General features: G+C 38.1%; 2 protein-coding genes across 4 annotated transcripts in view; one reads left to right on the forward strand and one right to left on the reverse strand.

Moving 5' to 3' along the window:
- The window catches only part of LOC121320562 (integrator complex subunit 6-like), a 36,157-nt gene extending 25,853 nt beyond the window's left edge, over window positions 1-10,304 (forward strand). For all 3 annotated transcript variants that reach the window (XM_041258988.1, XM_041258989.1, XM_041258990.1), the window contains 7 exons: window positions 868-1,083; window positions 1,387-1,513; window positions 2,482-2,624; window positions 3,741-3,981; window positions 5,994-6,365; window positions 7,138-7,231; window positions 9,326-10,304. In XM_041258988.1, the coding sequence (XP_041114922.1) occupies window positions 868-1,083; window positions 1,387-1,513; window positions 2,482-2,624; window positions 3,741-3,981; window positions 5,994-6,365; window positions 7,138-7,231; window positions 9,326-9,419 (1,287 nt within the window). In that variant the 3' untranslated portion in view covers window positions 9,420-10,304. The remainder of the gene's footprint in view (window positions 1-867; window positions 1,084-1,386; window positions 1,514-2,481; window positions 2,625-3,740; window positions 3,982-5,993; window positions 6,366-7,137; window positions 7,232-9,325) is intronic.
- A 1,357-nt stretch (window positions 10,305-11,661) lies between these two features.
- Window positions 11,662-19,685, reverse strand: serpine3 (serpin peptidase inhibitor, clade E (nexin, plasminogen activator inhibitor type 1), member 3). Its single transcript, XM_041260175.1, has 9 exons — window positions 19,409-19,685; window positions 17,438-17,736; window positions 16,102-16,335; window positions 14,810-15,007; window positions 14,174-14,372; window positions 13,628-13,728; window positions 13,448-13,534; window positions 12,198-12,281; window positions 11,662-11,794 (listed from the first exon to the last, which is right to left on the reverse strand). The coding sequence occupies exons 2-9, from the start codon at window positions 17,694-17,696 to the stop codon at window positions 11,751-11,753; spliced, it is 1,206 nt and encodes a 401-aa protein (XP_041116109.1). The 5' UTR covers window positions 17,697-17,736; window positions 19,409-19,685; the 3' UTR covers window positions 11,662-11,750.
- Between the last annotated feature and the right edge of the window lie 732 nt (window positions 19,686-20,417).

Raw genomic sequence — 20,417 nt, forward strand, 5'->3', positions numbered from 1 at the left:
GATTGCGTGAAGCTGGCCTAACTGGAAGAATTGCTGCAAAGAAACCATTGTTAAGAGTGCAGAATAAGAGGAAGAGACTTGCCTGGGCCAAAAGGCATGCCATTCCATCAGGATTACAGCTAGTTGGGCAGTCCTTCATTCTTCAGCAAGATAATGACCCGAAACATACCTCAAAGTTGTGCAAGAACTATCTGACGAAGAAGGAAAGTGAAGGACAACTCAATCTAATGACCTGGCCTGCCCAGTCTCCAGACCTCAGTCCCATAAAACTTGTATGGGACGAACTGGACAGAAGAGTCAAAGCAAAGCTACTCACAAATGCCCTACATTTCTGGGAATTGCTGCAGAAGAGCTGGGAAGACATGTCTGGTGATTTCCTGCTGAAACTTGTTAACCGAATGCCTCGTGTCTGTGAGGCTGTTATTAAGGCAAAGGGTGACTTTTGAGGAATCCAAGATTTAGAGACAATTTTCAATTTTCTTGAACATTGCTTTGATACTCCTTATGTTTTGTTTTGTATATTGTAACATGTGTTTTCATTTTCAAGTATTTACAGAAACGTATACGACGTAAAACAATTATGAACAAAACCTAGTTTCCAGCAAGTGTACTCAAACTTTTGACTGGTACTGTGTGTGCCTATATATATATATATATGTGTGTGTGTGTATATGTATGTGTATATATATATATGTGTGTGTGTGTGTGTGTGTGTGTGTGTGTGTGTGTATATATATATATATATATATATATATATATATATATATATATATATATATATATATATATATATATATATATATATATATATATATAATATATAAATTTTTTTTGTTTTTTTTATTTCCCCTCCCTCCTTGTTTCCAGGCGAAGGCGGAGTCTGATCGAGTCATTGCATTGGTAGGTAAAAAGCCGGTTCAGGAGAATGGGGTGCAGGTGAAGAACAAGGCCAGCACCCTGTCGCTGGCGCACTGCAAAGACTTTAAGCAGCTCCTGAAGGGCATCACCGGGGAGGCTCCACATGTCCTACAGGAGCTAAACATGAAGGAGTTCACTGGATTCCAGATCGGCATCCTGAATAAGGTACTTTTGAGGAGGAGAAAATATTGTACAGACAGTTACATAGTTTTACACTGCTTATTATAATACTCTGTAATAAAACAGTTTCTGCCTTAAATGTGGATACCCCCTACCTTCCTGCCAAGTTGTAATAGTTTACAGTTTAGCCAAGTGTTAAATGTTTCAAATTGTCAAAATTATGCAGGCAAAATGTGTTTACATAGCAACGAGCATACATTGTAGATTCATTTATATAAATATGCACTTTCCCCTTGATTTGTTTTAATTCAGTATCGTACTCTTCAATATGTTACTCATTCTTGCTAGGATTTGAAGCCTCAGAGTTTCAGAAATGCATATGACATACCCAGAAGAAGTCTGTTGGATCACTTGTCGAGAATGAGATCCAACCTTTTAAAAGCCACTCAAGGACTACTGAAGGGACAAGATGAAGGTAATTTCAAGGCGAATTGTTTTTTTTTTTTTTTTTTAATACAAAACCAAAAGCCATTTTTTGCCATTTCAGGAATATGAATACATAAATGTTTCAGTGTGGATTATCCAGACTGAATTTTAGAGTAAAATGGGCTTTAGTTCTCCACTTTCCCTTGAGCAGTGCTGAAAAGGCCCCTTTTATTAAGGTTAGGGACATGCCGAATAGAAATAAATAGAATTGTATATTAAACTGGAAACATGGAACAGGTGTAATTATATAGTGTGATTTTATAGCATGCCTTGTCTTTACAGCACAGTGGGGAAATAGGGCCCCATGGTCACTTAGTCACTTGGCCACTGTGTTATCCTTTTTAAGGTATGGTCTTTCATAAAAAGTCTGTTCAGGTGCTGTACTGTTTTTAAATGGTTTCTGCAGTGCAGAGAGATGTGCTTGGTTTCAGCTCTCAGCTGAAGTACACAGGGCTAACCTAGTAATTCCAGTAAACCTTATCTAATACGTCTTACCTTTCCTTCACACCACTCGCATCTTTCCCACATGAAACAGTGCGCACATTATGGTAAACTTGTATTTTATGGTATATTTTTACAGCTGTTGGTGAACAAAAAAGTATTTTTCTGACTCACTTTTTTTTTTTCAACATGCTTAAAAAAAAAAAAAAAAAAGAAATTCAAGAAAAAATTAAAACATTCTAAATTCCTACTATTTATTTACTTCAAGAACTCAAACTTACCTTCCCCGTAACACACTGTCTTTCCTACAACTGATGTGTTTTTAATGTCAGTTGTGTTCCTTCATGTGAAGTGCAATGCAGGGATGTGGAAGTGTAGCATTGGAATATCTGTAAGGGGTAATCCATGTATAAAAGATAATGTGAGACAAAATGTCGGCAGTACGTATTGGTTTAAGATTTACTTGAATTGTTTTGATACTGGCAGTGGGCACTGACTTTAATGTTCTCTTCTCAGATCAATTGCACAGCATTCCTATCGCGCAGATGGGGAATTACCAAGAGTTCCTGAAGCTGTCGCCTTCTCCCTTGCGAGAGGTCGACCCTGACCAGCCAAAACGACTGCACACATTCGGAAACCCCTTCAAACTGGACAAGAAGGTACAGGAAGACAGTAACTCTTCAAATGCTACAATGTTTACTGCTCAGTCGTAGATCCCAAAATCTTATGCAAGTAAAGGGCCATTCCATGAAAGTGTTGCATAAGTCATCAATAGCAACATCAAGCCTTTGATCACACTTGCATATTATGATAGACCCATCACCACAAAAACTGTGTGCTTGCCTTTAGTCAAATGTCAATTACTGTAAGAAGCGCGCCATTTTCATGTAATGACTCTTCGTGGAAACAAAACATTTAGCAAGTCTGTGATATCTTTTATTCTTTAGCACATCAATGTTACTATAAAAGAACACAATAGCTAAAAGGCTATATGCATTCATATAGGTGATCGGATGTACAAATTATCCACAGTGAACAAACCAAAAGGATATTTGTTTTACTGTTGATAGACAGACCTTCAGTTTGCTTATTTTTTATTCATTTATTCAACTTTTTAGCTGTCCAGTATAAAACCTATTGATATCCTGCTTGCAAGTTACTGCCAGTAATAACCTGTAGTGCATGGCAATAGATATGTATAGCATTCATTTTAGATGCTGGTATCTGCAACGCTCCAGCAGACATTGTAGCTGGACAAACTACATTCCGCAAGATAACAATTTCATCGAGACTCTGAGCATGTAAAATAACTCCTTTTTGGAGGGCAACTTTGTATGTTTCTGTGGGAATATTATTGCAGTGTTCCTAGGAATCCCAGAACTTAATGGAAGGAGCTGTGAAGATGGGTTTTAAGGAACTGAATTTATTTAGCATAGCGCAAAGATGAAATTGGGGTACCTTGATTTAAAGTTTGACAGTCAACCCTAACCAATACTTTAAGCACAACACAGATACCAGGACCAGGGGACACATTTCAAAATGAAGCAGAGACAGAGGGTAGAAGACACTATTTACACAGAATGTGGCGAGGGTATAGAATAGGCCGCCTAGCCATGTGGATGACTCTGAATCCTTGGGCTCCTTTTAAGATCCAGCTTGACAGTTTTGAAAACAACCGGCTACTGGGAACCGGACGAGCATTGGTCATCCTCGCGTTCAACTTCCTTATGTTCTTTTGTAATGTGTAAGCTCACTCTTCGATGTCCTTTCTGCAGGGAATGATGATTGACGAAGCAGATGAGTTTGTCTCAGGTCCCCAGAACAAGAGCAAGAGACCGGGAGACCCCAGTATGCAAGGGGTGCCAAAAAGGAGAAGGTGCATGTCTCCATTGTTGAGAGGGGGTCGGCCCCTCACTCCACCAGCTGTCAATAACCACATAGGGGGAAAGGGCCCCCCATCCATCCCTGTAACACTGGCACATCCAAACCTTGTAAAACCCATTCCTGTCTGTAAAGGTAAGCCTCAAACATTCACCATTTGCTTAGTTCATGCAGGTCTCATGTGAATGATAATGCTCTGTGAAACTTGCTCATTCAGGACTGCTTATCGCACTTCATTAAACTGTTATTTAGTGAGTCCAGGTCTGAAATGTAATCAACCCCCACCCCCTACTGTTCTAATCATTATAGTAGTTTAGTGGTCAACATGTGGTTGAACTGTTTTTGTGTGGTCTAAGACGAAATAGGGAAAAGTTTCAATTCACTTATTGATTGTGGTACCAGTTTGTTTTGTTATTCTCTTTTCACATTCCCAGATCAGGTTTCTGGAGCTGCTGTTTCTTGCAACAGTTCAACCATATGTCCTACAATATGTAGGGGGTTCAATATGTATTACGTAGTTGAAACAAATGGATAACCAAGAACAAGGGTGATGTAAGTCCATTCTTGTTCTAAGTATTGCTTATGGGGGGATAGGGATAGTGTCCCATGCATACCCTCAACAATTTTTTAAAAAGAGGTCCCAAATAAGGAAAGTGTCCATCAGAATTTTTTTTTGTGTGTGTGGAAAGCACAATGTGATTTTTTTTTTTTTTGTAATAGCTGTAAAATGTAAGGTGATGCTCGTAGTCATCACTATGTTTCTACTGGCAGGCTCTGTTACCATTTCTTGTTTTGGTGCCTGTAATAAGTACTCTAGTTTGTAATTGGGTGTTACTCGGATAGTCTGTCCTAGACTGCAGGTGCCCTGAACGTGTTAGTGCTTGCACACACCAAATAAACTTTGTTTCTGTTGCAAATGTCTCTCATGCTGTTATTGCTGTCATGGGATCCCTGGCTGCCTATTATAGTAAATGAAAGCAGTAGAACATGAATAGTCTGCTTCTTCACATGGTGCCTGTGGAAATAATCTGGTGGATTCGGCAAACATCAAGCCTACTACAACAACTCATCTTTTTTGTTTTGTAAAGCCCCATTTTCAGACCCCCCACACCATTCAACTCCTTATGTTGTCCGCATTCTTGATCGCTGTGTAGCTCTTATTCAAGTGTTTCATGTCCTCAAGTGCCAGCCTTGACAGTCACCAACTTGTTTTCTGTTCTCTCTCTGTCTCTCTCTGATAAATATACCACCTATGAAGTATTGGTGGATGAAGTCATTGATACATTGCCTGGTCTCCCATAGATATGTTTCACCAAGTTCAATCAAATGTTGTTTTTTTTTTTTATTCTCTTATAAAATAATGGGTTCAGCCATTTGTGTTTCCCATTTAATGCTATGTCGAAGTTATGTAAATCAGTCAATTATCACTCTTGAAAGGGAATGCTTCAGAAACGTTGGCATAAAGATTGAATTGCAAAGCAGTTATCATGGCATTAGCGCTGCTTGAACATTGTTCCTCAATTGTACAGAATGGAATGAAGCTGCTACAATTACTGGCCCTGCCAACGGATAGAGACACTTGCAATTACTGCTGCAAGTTGCCCAGTTCTCTGCCCCCATCTCCACCTGGAATGCAATGTGTATGCCATTGTGTGTAGTCTTTGGTAGGGTTGGGCAGAATGTTTGTTGTAACCAAGCACCCTGAATTAAATGTATTTACATTTAATTATATTCAATGTTCATACAAGCCTAGTGGCTACTTTTATTGTTAGGGTACTGCTGTTTCCAGGTTAGGCAAGATACATTGAAGAGAATATTCTGACCACATTTAGTTGCTTTGCTGCAAGTATTGTCTTTTGTTTCGTGTTCCGATCCTTGCAATCTGACACCACAATTGCATATACCTCCACTAGGTGGCACTTCATTCTGTTCAGATTTTATAAGAAATAAATGTTACAACATTACAGCACTGTGCAACAAATAAAAATTATATTTACACTGCATTGCATTGAAATGAGGTGGTTTTAAATGGCATATATTTAAGCAGTTCATCACATATGCTTGAATCGTTTATTAAAAGAATATCAAGGTGACAGATTGTTACCACTGGTAACGACTTTACCTGGGGAACTGTCTCTGTCTTGCAGCTCCTGAAGAAAACCCTAATGTGTTCACAGACGGTGTTGTTGAAAACCACATAGGGAGCCAACACTCACTTGAAACTTTACCAGACCCTGTTCCAGACCTGAATTCAGACACTGATCCTTTCAACATGAAGCAGCTTCCAGCAGGAGCGGAGAACCACATAGGCGAGCTGGGAATCAACCGTTCAGGGGTCGACAACCTTTACACAGTGAGCCCCACGGGAACCAATGAAGACAGTGAGGAGGGGGAGACATGTCTGGAGGAGGGTCTGCACCAATCACGCAAAATGAAAAAGCTGAACAACTCCAAGAGTGAAGAAAACAACGCAGAGCTTAAAGTCCTCATCACCAGAGAGATTAGAAAACCAGGCAGAAGTATGTATACAAAACCAGGAGTCAGAGTAGGACTTTTGAAAGGGTTTTTGTACACTAAACTTGGTTTTTATAAGCTAACAAAAAATTGAATGTTTTTTTGCTGAAATTGCTACTTTCCTGCTTATTTTACAAATTATATTCCTCACACCAACACAATGCAAATGTTCAGATTGGTTGTAGGAGTTAATATGGCAGGGATGTTGGACAAGAGATATTGCCCCCACCACCCCATTTATTAGCAAAGGATGCTTAAACTCAGGTCTCTGAACATCCAGAAGATCGCCTTGATTAATGGAAATATCTGATCTGTCAGTGTGAGGGATTGGGAGGGTTATAAAGGTAGTTTGTATACACTTTAATTCAAATGCCTGTGCATGAGGAAATAGTGATTAGCAGATAGCAGTGAAATATATCTCGAGAGGATACCAATTATGGTTTTATTCATATAGACTTAAATTCTGAAGCTTTGTCACAGCATGTTTTTGATTCTAGATTTGTAATGTAATATGAGGATAGAATGACTTGACATACATCTCCCAGTTTTATTTTAATGTGTTTATAAAACAGTAATTTAAAAATGGAATAGGCTTTGAAATGAGCGAAATAAGTATTTTTAAAAATATGAAACCATTTCTCATGATTAGTTCATTACTTGAGAGATGCAATTAAAGCCAGATGTTTTTATTAGGCACGCAGATATGAATTTTGACATTTGATCTGCAGCTCATTAGCGAGCTTTCAGTATCTGACACAATTTCTCTTCTATGTTAAGGATATGAAAGAATCTTTTATTTCCTGGAACAAGTGCAAGGCAGTTTACACACAAGACTCATGTTCCTACAGAATGTTATCAAAGAAGCAGCAAGGTATGTACAGTTCAGAATGTCATGCACTCATTTTCAAAGTATCACCAATTGTAAATGTTTACATTTAATGGAGATGTGCAGAATTATTTTTCAACCACAAAGCTAAACAGTGTAATCAATTTAGGACCATCTAACTCCAAAAATTCTACATTAAAAATACACAACTGAAAGATCATAACTGGATAAGTCTCTACCCCCCTGAGTTAATACTTGGTGGAAGCACCTTTGGCAGCAAGTACAGCTGTGAGTCTGTTAGGATAGGTCTCTACCAACTTTGCACACCTAGATTTGGCAATATTCGACCATTCTTCTTTACAAAACTGTTCAAGCTCTCTCCAGTTCCTTGGGGAGCGTTGATGGACAGCAATCTTCAAGCCATGCCACACATTTTCGATTTGGATTTAGTTTGGGGCTCTGAATGGGCCACGCAAGGACATTTACCTTTTTGTTCCTTAGCCACTCCAGTGTAGCTTTGGGTCGTTGTCATTTGGGTCGTTGAAAAGTGAACTTCCGTCCCAGTTAGAGTTTTCTTGCAGAGGGCAGCAGGTTTTCCTCAAGGATTTCTCTGTACTTTGCTCCATTCATTTTCCCTTCTATCCTGACAAGTACCCCAGTGAGAAACATCCCCATAACATGATGCTGCCATCACCATGCTTCACAGTAGGGATGGTGTTCTTTGGGTGATGCGCTGGGTTGGGTTTGCGCCAAACATAGCGCTTTGCATTTAGGTAAAGTTCCATTTTAGTTTCGTCAGACCACAAAACTTTTTCTCACATGGCTACAGATTCTTCTGAGTTTTTTTTTTTTTTACATACTTCAAATGGGATTCAAGGTGGACTTTCTTGAGTAATGGCTTCCTTCTTGCCACCCTACCATACAGGCCAGATTTGTGGAGTGCTTGGAATATTGTTGTCACATGCACACTTTGGCCAGTCTTGGCTGTAAAAGCCTGTAGCTCTTGCAAAGTTGCCATTGGCCTCTTGGTAGCCTCTCTGATCAGTCTCCTTTTTGCTTGGTCATCCAGTTTGGAGGGACGGCCTGATCTAGGCAGGGTCTTGGTGGTGCCATACACCTTCCACTTCTTAATAATCGTCTTGACCATGCTCCAAGGGATATTTAAGGCATTTGATATTTTTTTATACCCATCCCATGATCTGTGCCTTTCAACAACTTTGTCCCGGAGTTCTTTTGAAAGCGCCTTGGTGCTCATGGTTGAGTCTTTGCTTTGAAATGCACTACCCAGCAGAGGGAACTACAGGAACTACAATTTAACACAGATAGAGGCCACTTAACTTGGTGTGTGATTTTGAAGGCGATTGGTTACACCTCAGCTAATTTAGGATTGCTATTACAAGGGGGGTGGACACTTATCAAACTAAGCTATTTAAGTTTTTATTTTTAATTTGTTTTCTACACATTTCTAGAATTCTTTTTTTTCACTTGGAAGTTGTAGGGTAGGATGTGTAGATAAATGGGGAAAAAAAAAAAAATATATATATATATATATATATATATATATATATATATATATATATATATATATATGTATATATATATCACATTATATATATATATTTACGTATAATTAATTAAGGTCAATATTTTTTTAAATGCATTTTAATTCCAGGCTATAAGGCAACAAAAGGTGAACAGTCTAGAATGTGTAGACTTTTTATAGGCACTGTACATTTGTGGAAACCAACATCTCTAACGGTGTGTGTGTTTTGCTTTTTTGAAAGCAAGTAAAATACCAGGTTTGTTCATATTTAAACTGTGGTGCTATTTAGATCCCAAGAGTTTAGATCAGTTGCATATCACCCCACTTGATCTATAGCTCTGGACATGATTGGATGCCTGGAAGCAATGGCTTTAATGTATGCAGCAGCCCAGGAGATCCAAAGGGATTTAGACATCATAGAGAATTGGGCAGAAACGTGACAAATTACATTTAAACGTTGTTAGAACATGGTGCATGTCAGTAATGAAAATGTGGAATTCAAATATAAGAGGTACTGAACTAGAATAGTAGTTTTAGTGAATAAAAGTTGAATGACCTGAAGTAAGTTTTAAACAACTCTGATCTTGTGTCTGCAGGTTTAAAAAGCGCGTGCTTATAGAGCAACTGGAAGGATTCTTGGAAGAAATCCACTGCCGATACAATCAGATGAACCACGTGGATAGCATATAAATACACTGCTTTAACTCGCTGGATATGAATGCATTCAAAACAGGGTGCACTTGACTACAAAAGGCCGCTGCAAACTTGTTTGTGACACAGTGGTATTCATGTTCACTGCTACATGCATTGTGAGGCTGATCCAGAATTGAAAGTCGGGAGAGAAGCAAATGGTAAAGAAACCTGCCGTTCAAAAAGCACCAATGACCAAACAATATTCTGCTAGTTTATTTGCGGTTGTAGAACATTTTAAACCCCAGTTTCAACCTCGGAGACAGTGTTAATGAGGGTTAACACTTTTTGTAATAATACTTTCAGACATCTCCTCTGCAAAATAAACCTCCCCAGCAGTGGAAGTGGGGAAGAACACTTTGTCTTTTTATGCTGCTTGTAGGCTGTGGTCCATCAGGTTTTACATACTTGGCCAAACGTTGTGGAATATGTTTTGGGGGAGGGGGGGGAGCACATTACATTAAGGTATTTTGGATATAATGTATAGTTGTAAATAACCATATTTTGAACACATATTTAAAGAAAATGCACTTTTTGTAATTATTTCCATCAATAAAGTTTCTATTTTACACGGTGGATGATTAATGTAAATAAAGGCAAGAGGATTTGAAATGAATTGTGCAGTTAACTCTGGAGTTTTATTCCCCAAACTTCTATGAAGACGGTCTAAGAAAACATTGCTTATCGTGGTTTCAAATGTCATGTTGTATTGAAATCTATAAACATCTTGTAGTTTTTTTGGTTTTAGCGAGGTGCCCAGAATAACAGTGAATTCCACACCATCCCTAATCCATGTTGGTTTTACTCTTCATTGTGGGAGTTGCGCCTGATACTGTGCTTCTCTTGAATTTGGCAGTCGCCAAGGTCCTGAATTGCAAATGGGGTATCTTTTACTGCTAATGGATTCTGTGAATGTAGAAGCTGTAAAGCCACTTATGTGGTTTCAAAGTACAAACTTGGTATACGTGTTTAGTTAATGAGTATCAACTTTTAATTTGTATTTCCATACTTTCTTTGTTTTAATGCAAATGCATGTATATGTAGGTACCTTGATCCTGAGTACTGTAAACCACTAAAGATGTGAGATGTTCTGGGTGCTGCAATGGTTTTTCAAATACAGCCCGATGTAGGTTTAAGGTCTGAAGTTGTCCAGTGGCATGAAGCATTGCAAACTCCCAATCATACATTCTTGGTATAACCTAAAACAACTTGATAGTCTAGTAGTAGATAATCATAAAGTGTCTTTTTCAATGTCTTGTATTGGAAATATGTTTCTTGTGTTAAGTGGATTTTTAAACTGACATGTAGCCAGCTTGAGTCTGGAACATTACCAGCAAATGTGAACCTTTTTCCTGTGGAACACAAATTTAGTCATTTGCTTAAAACTTGAGCATAATAAAACACTACAATTAATCCTAACTTCCCTCAATGGAATAAACTGCTCAGCAGTGTTTCCAGCAAGAGGGGTCAATTGATGTTGGAGAGGAACAGCACTTGTCAGTTTTATTACTATTATTACATTTTGCCTTACATAACTTCATAATGCAGCAACACGTAAAAAAATCGATTTCTCTGTACATATAAAACATCCAGTAATTTAAACATGTTAGTCTGCTAGCTGGGAGGGATCCATGTCGTTGGTAAGAACAGTTTACTGGGATGGAACATTACTTTGTTGTAGCTGGTAGCAACATCAGTAGATCTATTTAGAACTAGCCGTTACTTTCACCATTAAAACAAAAAACAAAAATGCAGTTTTGAAAATGTTCTAATTATTTTGTTTTAAATGGTCTATTTATTGGGTCAGAAGAACATAATTGGTTTCCTGAACCTGTAGGAGTTTCAGCCAAACCTCTACTGGAAAGAGGCTTTTGAAGGCTCAGAAGAGGATTATGATACTGAGTAGATGGCCCTGCAGCAGGTTTTCCCATAGAATCGTAAAGATTTAACCATTTCCGAAGTTTTGTTCATAGCAATACTTTGAGGACAAGCCAAGACAGACCGTAGCCAGCACTTCCAAAACATGTCAAGTTCGGACAAAGCAGCGGCTTCCACATACAGGGACTTATTTAGACAGACGAGTGCTGTTCTCTCCAAAGATAAAGGTGACTTCAGAAACAACAGCCATACCCTATTGAGAGGAATAATTGCTCAATAAATTAAGAGCTGAAGGAAAACCCTGAACACCATAAATGCAAAAGATGTATTCACATTTTATTTATAATTATTTACAAAAGATGGTCCCTAAATTCCAGTAGATCCAAAATAAACAGGAATTTGCTACACTCCTTAATCTGCATTGTGTGTGTGAAAGCAGGGCTCAGACCCTGCCTATGCCAGTGGGTTTTGAACCCTTCCAACAAAGAGAATAGAACCTGTCAATAGAAAACTACAGGTTAGAATCAGAAATACATGAAATGGAAATAAAAACAGGTTGTACACCAAATATGGAAATTATTAAAATTGGAAATGGTATACAGTATGATAGTTGTTGCACTGATCCAGTTTTGCATTAAACATCTGATATTTTCAGCAAGAGCTTATAATGCAACATACAGTATGTAAAACAACAACAAAAAAAAAATCAATACTTATTGTGAAACCATATACGATTTTCACCTTTAACATGCACTGCAAACAAATCCAAATCATGACAACATACTGTAAGTTTTAGATTTATCCTGTAATGGTTTAATTTAATGTACATAGTATGCAATTATTATTCTGCGTTTAGATCCTGTATTACATCATGATAAACTGAAATGAAGCGTAGCTTACCTGTATTGGCCTGCCGCAGCAGAAAGAAGAATGGCCTGTCTGCTTTGAAAACTGGGGCCCTGGATCTTTTGAGAAGCACCATGGCTGCAGCCAACATCAACAAGAGATATTATTAGTCCCTGTGTATAAACTAGGTCTTCCGTGACTACAAAATGTGGTAACAGTTTAATTGAGAGAGTTGTTATACTGTATATGTAAGGTAGTGTAGGATGCTGTACGATACAAGCCTATACCCACTCTAGAAGAGGTCAGGGTGGCTACCCGCGTGTGGACTTTCTGACCCTGGCCCTGACCCGGGGGAGGGGGGAGGGGGGGTGTCAGCACACTACACCATATATTTACGATATATACAGTGAAACCCCTGCATTAAGGCCAGTCAAGGGACTAACACAATATGGTTTCAATGGTGGGGTTGCCTTAATATTGAAGGTCTATTAACACTGAAGTCGGTGGAAGGGGGGGTGGTAAAAATAATGACCTTAGCGTGGGGGCCTTTTTACCAAGGTGGCCTTTAATCGATGTTTCACTGCAGTTAAATAGGAGCAATGAAACAGAAAAGCAAGTTTTAAAGTGGCATCATTTCTTTCTGAGACAAAGAAATTTCAGAAGCCTGTATCAAATCAATATCATGGTATTATAAGATAATAAGCGGTTATTTATATATAAAATTAGGTAAATATTTTATTTAATTAATTTATAAAACTCTTAATAGCATAAATAATAACATGATTTGAAATAACTTTATAACACATCCCTAAAGTATTACCCAAATTATGTTCCTTCATTTTTTCTCTAAGCTCATAATCATCTCAATAATTGATAAGAAAGTTACACGCTATGGTACATATTCAGGCCAATAAACCATTCTCTTTTACTTTTCCCCACCAAAGTCAGGTAAAGAAACATTTGTCTACCTGACTTCATTGCTTGTGATTGAGCCTTTGATTGAGATTGATTAAGTTATGGATTTATTTATTTTTTTAGCTGGCACACGTAATAAAGGATCTATTAATTACACAGCTTTGTTATCTTCATTAGGATATGCACTTTATTCTTACAAATGTCTCCTTTGGTTTTCTTTTTTTTTTTTTTTTCTTTTTGGTTTTTGTATGTTGGAAGTAGCCAACATTCTATTAAGTATGTCACTTCCTTTTTTCACAAAGCAAACAAACATCGATACTGCACCACTATTAAGTCTGATATTTCCTCAGTACAAAGCAACAAGTGTTGCACTGCAACCACAGCTATACCTGTAACTGCTGAAGCTTTGGTCCCTTCTTCAGTTACTTCAATTTTTGCTTCATGTATGGCTTCTGAAACATAAAGGCTATCCTGTTCTGAAAGAGATCATTCATGAGCACATGTCAAACACTGGTCTTGTAAATTACTTTATTAAAATGATGTTAAAGAAATCTAGCAGGTCTCTTTACCTGAAATTCCCCTGAAGTCTGCCTTGTCAGGATCAAACAAATCAGTGATTCCCAACGAAAGTAAGACCGTCTTCAAATTGAATTTATTTTGAATTTTAAACCTACGATGAAAAGGAATACTTTATTTAAAATGGTATAAATCTTACATGGGATGTATGTATACCTCATTCCTACTTTATTGGTACTTTGTGTATATTTCTGTATATATTTAGGCTTCTATCAACAGAAAATCAATAGCTCAATAAAAATGACATTAAATAAAAAAAAATCATAAGACATTAAAGACACGAATATAAAATTTCAAAGCATTTCAGTTCTCAGTACAGTTTGCATGTCATTGATAGAAACCAAAATGATCACATTGTCCACTTAAAGGAGGAAAAAAAAAAAATTTTGAAATACATGTCAGAATAATAAATAAGTTTATACTACATTTTGGAAAAGTTTATTAATGCTCTTTTTCACCAGAGTAAAAAAAACAAAAACAAAACAAAACAAAAAGTGCGCGCTGGTATTTGTTTCATTCTCTATCAAACATTCTCTGACCTTGGTAGGAAAACGTCCATTTTGATCTTGCTCAGGCTGCTAGCCCACAGTGCAATCCCTCGTGCAGTGATGTATGGCTCTATAAGGGAGAGGGAAGTCTTCCTCTCACTCGGCAGGACTACAAACATGCTGACTGCATTCCCGAGGTAAGAGAGCTCCACCACAGTGAACCTCTGCTCTGCTGGAGTTTTAAACTGACCTGCGGGTCAGAAAACAAACACAGCATAAGTATCATTAAAATCTCAAGCCTCAATATGGCTCTTGAAATATTCCATTTGTTTTGAATGGGTTTGAAGACAGGAAGGACAATCTGTAATCTTAGATAGAAGTAAGTAGTCAAAATGCAGCACATTGATGTTTTACTGGACATTTTATATGCACAGAGAAATGGGATGTCTTTGTATAGTTAATACTTTTTAGTTCATTTTATTTATTTTTTTGGTGAGTTTTTGTTTTTGCACGGCTCTATCAAAACTCCCTGGTAATCGGGATGTCAATTTTAGCTAAAAAGGTTGGACAGCTATTATTTGTTTAGAGTACTGTAAATAAAGCAATTAAATGAGTATATCAAGCTAGACTGTGTTGCATGTGAGAGGTCTGTCAATGGAGGGCGCTGTTGAGCTCTGAGTGGTTTACCGAAATTGACTTCAGCTGCCTGGTACATCATGGGTACTTTCAAGGTGGATCCGTCTGCGATGGTGAAGGGCAGGTTGTGAGTCTCTGTGAATAAGAACTGCTTCTGCCAAGTGCTCTTGAAGAACACGGTGTTAACCACGGCAATCTGAGTCAGGGTTGAGCTTATCAGGTCACAAGACATGACGTCAGTGATTTCACCTGAGGAAGGAAACGAGGCAGAGTTAAGCCAGCGAGGCAGTTCTGAACGCTATCTGACACATTTTTATGTCTTTTGGAAGTAAAGCTTTTTTCATCGGGCCAGTAATCTGAAGCCCACATTAGTAAAAGGAGTCCAATCACATCCCAGATATCTCAACTGGATAAACCTGATTCAGAGATGTCCAACATTGAAGACAAAGACTTCAAGTTGAAATGTGTCATTCGATTTAGAGACGGAGATTCTACAGTATATAATGCGTCATGAAAAGATTACAGAACCCCCTGTAGCATTTACAACAAACTCATTACCTTTGCTGTATCCTGTGTTGTATGTATCATGGTGATATCATTTTCCAAACACTTACAATTCAGAATGTATTAACACATTCCGGATAAACAAGTCAGCTAGGGAGGTGGAACGGATTGTCGTCATAGCCATTGCTTATTGTATCTACGTCAATATGCAACTCTGATTCTGTTTTTCCATTCAAATCAGACAATAAGAGTTGTTACAGGCAAGGTTAAGTTATGAACGTGTCCTCAACACCGTAGGGGGGGGTTCCCTTATGTGGTTTCACAGAATCCCGCTGTGCATTTTAAACTTAGGGCAATGTGTGGGGTTTATACTGTAGGTGTCTGAAGCTGAGAAGCATAGATGTTGACACTCATTAAATGGTGTGCCATGTCTAACAGCTGCTCCTCTGTGTTAAAATATACACTTCTATCCATTTCATTTAGTATCAAATGAACCGATGAAGGACTTTGGCCCCAATAGGTCAATTAAAATAATAGAAATGAAAAGCCCAAACACATTATAGCATTGTTGCACGTTGCTAGAGTGTAAAAACTGATCCCACTGCCCAAATTCAACTGCTTGCTGCTTTGCAAAGAAACCTAAGCACAGCAGATTACACAATGCAAATTACAATCTAGGACAGTGCAATGTCAGTCCTATTTAATGACGATAGTATTCAGCTTGCTGACATTTAGATCAGATGAACAGACCCCTGTGCTCCTTCTTGAGGATTTCTGTTGCCTGTTGAAGTCTTCAAGGGCTCTGTGGTATTTGCACTGAATTCCCAGCGCATGCTTACCTCCGCTCTGACTGTGGACCCACTGGCTTATTTGTGTGCGTGTCAGGTTGGGTTCGCTGAAGTTGGCCTGTTGCAGGCTGCTGTTCACCCAGGATGAGACGTACTGAGCAAAGGCAGGCGAGAGCTTGGTTGCATTCTGCACAAAGAGGGCGCAGGCCAGCTGGAGCACAGTGCTCCGACTCGAGTTTGTCACATCCTCATACATTCTATGGAGGAAGTCTTGTACTCTGTGATCTGGAAGGGAAATAATAAAAGTAAATAGGTTTGACAAATGACTGTTTAAATGGTTCTCAAATAATAATCGCATTGGAATTTCTGTTTTATTAACTTTATAAATGCAACAGTCTGCTGTTCTTCTGTTGCAATTTTAAAGTAATCAAAGAGCCTCATTGCCATTTCTATGGAAACAAAGGTTTGTTAAAAGGTACAAAATATTCCACAGTAGTACAGTACTGGCCAAATTCATTCAAAACGTTTTTAAAACATTGCATTATAGAGCACTAAGCACAGTTCATAACAAGATATTCAAGCAATGATACTCGCACAGAGAAGGACCTGCAGGAGCATCGTTGTGATAAACGCTGAATAAATGGACTGCAAAGGGTTAGTCAGGAGAATCAGGTCCAATTTATTTTCACATGCACTGTTTAAATTATTATTTTTTTCAGCGTAAATCAGGTTTAAAAGGCAAAATCGCAAAAGGACACTCAGTACTGTATCTCCAGCCAAGCCCCACCCCTTATTCGTTGTATTTTTCACAGACCTCTTTATAGATGTGCATACTGAAATCCTCTCCTGATCACTCGTTTTATCACCAAACTCCTCAATAATGCGATCCAAGTCATTATTTTATTACTAAAACATCTCAAAAAATATATTCTTTGAGTGCTGGATGCGGAAGCAGCTATCTCCTATGTTTATGTCCGTGTTATCTCTGCAGTGCATGGGGCTATGAGAAACACCCTTTTTTCTTGTTCAGCTTCATTCAGCTCCTATCGGTCTCACTCGACCATTGAAAGGTTTTCTCTGCTTTTTCTGGAGAAAAAACGACTAGAGACCTGTGCTTGATGTCTTTTTGAGGATGTGGGACAGGGTCCGACATTGGACTGGAAAGGGAAGATTATAATGTCGGACCTGGTCCCACACTGGACCGCAGAGGGTTAAGCTGATAAAAATACTGAGCATGCTGTCTGTGTACTTTGTAATTATATTGTTTGGTGGATATGCGTTTACCAGAGATTTTGTTTTTGCCAATTAGGTAGGCCATCGCTTTATAATTGTACATATCTTAAAGAAAACATTCATTACTTTAGGAAAGTTCATCATCCAGTCTTACCATTAACATTATATCCCAGAGCACTTTCTAGCTGGGAGAATGTGTTTCCTTGGGCTCCAAACTGCAGTAACCCCAGTGTCACAGAAACGCTCACCGGGGACACTATCAAGTTGGAGTTGTTTTTAGTTTCTGCTAATTTTTGATAGAAGCGGACAGCAAATTCTGTGTTAATTTCCTTGAGCGAGTCCTGGAGATGGCTGCTTCCCTTCTTGACGACCCACAGGCACAGAAACAGTCTGGTCACAGCTAGCCGCCACATGACGTCAGCGGAAGCGAAATAATTCAACAGAATGGTGTCTCTGGAAAAGAAGGCAGTAGAATGCAGTAAACTATACTTGTCGTGACAGCAGGTAAGACAGTGGTCACTGCAGTGACACGGTTTCATAGTGAACCATTTGAGCAGATTTACCTCACTGGTAATTGTAACTTCTAGTCACCTATTAAATACCAGTTATCTTAACTAATGTATTTGTCATCTTTTCTGTTTCAATCATTTTGAAGCTTAAAGCATCCCTATGGGACAGGGGTTGGTGATGCCATACTGTTATGTGTACAGAAAATTAAACACAACATAGGCATTTTGATGATACTTGATATGTTCCACTGCTGCTGTAATTGTTCCACACAGTGGCACGGGCTCTCTGGCACTGAGCTAGAATTTCTGGACAGCCTGTATCTCCCATTTCATCCAGAAGGGGGCTTTGGGGGCAAATGACTTGGAATGAAATGCTCTGCAAGGCATCTGGTATGCTCAGTCATCAGTGATATAACCTTAAGGTGGGTAATAACCTTAAGTTGATAAACACTTGTATCAGGCGTTTATTTATTTATTTTTGTATGTCATATGGAGCAGTCAGAAACCAACTTATGGGCCATGTTACAGGAAAATAAATACAGAAATAATAATTGTCAATAATTGGGTTAATTGAGGATTGCTCATGTGTCTAATTGATTTATTGTTTACCAAGTATTCCAATCTGAGAAATAAAATGTAGTAAACCTCTTTCACCAATTTCAAAATGAACATTTCAACTGTACTGAAGCATTTGAATTCCAGAGCTAATTGTAATGTAGATGTTCTTATTTTATCGACTGTTTTAGGGGAGACCATATTGACATGCAATCAGTCATCCTTTACTGTGATTGATCAGATACAATAAAAAAAAAAAAAATCAAGATGAAACCACAACAAAAATAATACTCTAAATCAGGGGTCTCCAACCCTGGTCCTGGAGAGTCCCTATCCAGCAGGTTTTATAGGTGTCTTTACATCATCAGTGGCTAAAGATCTGGAAGACCTATTGATCTTGACTAATTAAGCCAATAATTGGTTCAATTAAGTAACAGAGATTGGTTAAAATGAAAACCAGCAGCCACAGTCGCTCTCCAGGTCCACAGTTGGAGACCATTGGTAAAGATGGATATATTCCAACATCAAACAAGTCAATCTAAAGCAGGGCTTCTCAAACTCGGTCTTCATTCCAACCAAGCTGTCAATTACTTAACTAGACCCTTAATTGAAGTGATAATTTGCTTAATTAGACCTTTTTACTTGTTTTCAGCTCTTAAACAGTTGCCTATTTCATTTGAACTGCAACTTTTTAAGAGCTGAAAACAAGTAAAAAGGTCTAATTAAGCAAATTATCACTTCAATTAAGGGTCTAGTTAAATAATTGAGAGCTCGGTTGGAATGAAAACCAGCAGCCACAGGAGGTCCCTTGGACCGAGTTTGAGAACCCCTAAAGTAAACAGGCAGATACAAATTAACAAATTCATTTTTATGTCTGTATGTCTGAAGCCCCTTGCTCCATAATACATTTTTGTACTTATCGGCATTTGCGCAGGTAGTTACAGACTTGGTGATGGCTTGGCATTCAAATGCTAGCCCTGGGTAGCACAAACCAGAGAGAGTTAATATTCCAGTAAGAGTCGACTCCGTTTACACAACAAATAATTAACTGCAGTACTTACAGTTCGTTATTGATGCAGCAGTTGAAGTGTTGCTCCCAATATCTGGTCTCAGTCCTGACTGCGGGTCTGTGTCTTCGTGTGTTCCGATCGCCACAGTATGTTAGCCTGTCCGACTCTTTGATGTGCTGCTGATTGAGGTCTGTAAGTCATAAGACTGTGTTTAAAGGGGATGGTCAGTGTTTGCAGTCTCTATCGGCGATGTCTGTACCACTCTGTCCAAATTCGTGCAAGCAGGCATATAGAGCCAGGCGGAGATAGGCATGTCACTGACCAGCAAATCCAAACCCATGCTTGGAACAAAACACAGACACATGTGCTTGCTTTGCAGTGAGTACAAGACTTGCCTTTAGGTTCACCAGTAGCGAGCTCTAATCCTGTAATAATTAAACAAGCGAGGTCCTTCTTCTATCACAGGGCAAGTTAACACATTTCCAATAATAATAAATCAATCATTTACATCACCTGTGTGCGGTTATTGACGTGGTTTTACTAAAATTATTTTTTAATGAGACATTGTAAACTGGCGTGGTGCATTCCAACGGCAGACTGTCAATCATTTTTTAGATTTAAAAATCTTCCGATGCTACAACAAAAACATGTTTTCTTTAGTTTTAAAAGAGAAAATATGAAGTTAATTGACAAGCATTAAAAATGCGTTTCTTTGTATTTTTCAAATAAATAACTGCACTGATGCAAAAATCTCTAATTGTATCTTCGAATCTTATTTGTTTTAGATTAAAATAATAATAATAATAATAATAATAATAATAATAATAATAATAATAATAATAATAATAATATAATAATATAACAAATTACAGTTGTAAATAGCAGCTGCTTGCTTTAATTAAAATGCAACCAAACTGTTTTGACCTCACAAATTAAAAAAAAAAAAAACAAAACAAAACAAAAAAACTGTCTGTTTTAAAAATTAACTACATCAATTCATAACATGAATAGTTTTGCTCATTCAATAGAAAACATCCGCATTTAACTGCAGTGGCAAATT

This window comes from Polyodon spathula, chromosome 9, assembly GCF_017654505.1.
Source record: "Polyodon spathula isolate WHYD16114869_AA chromosome 9, ASM1765450v1, whole genome shotgun sequence".
In the NCBI taxonomy this organism is placed as follows: domain Eukaryota; kingdom Metazoa; phylum Chordata; class Actinopteri; order Acipenseriformes; family Polyodontidae; genus Polyodon; species Polyodon spathula.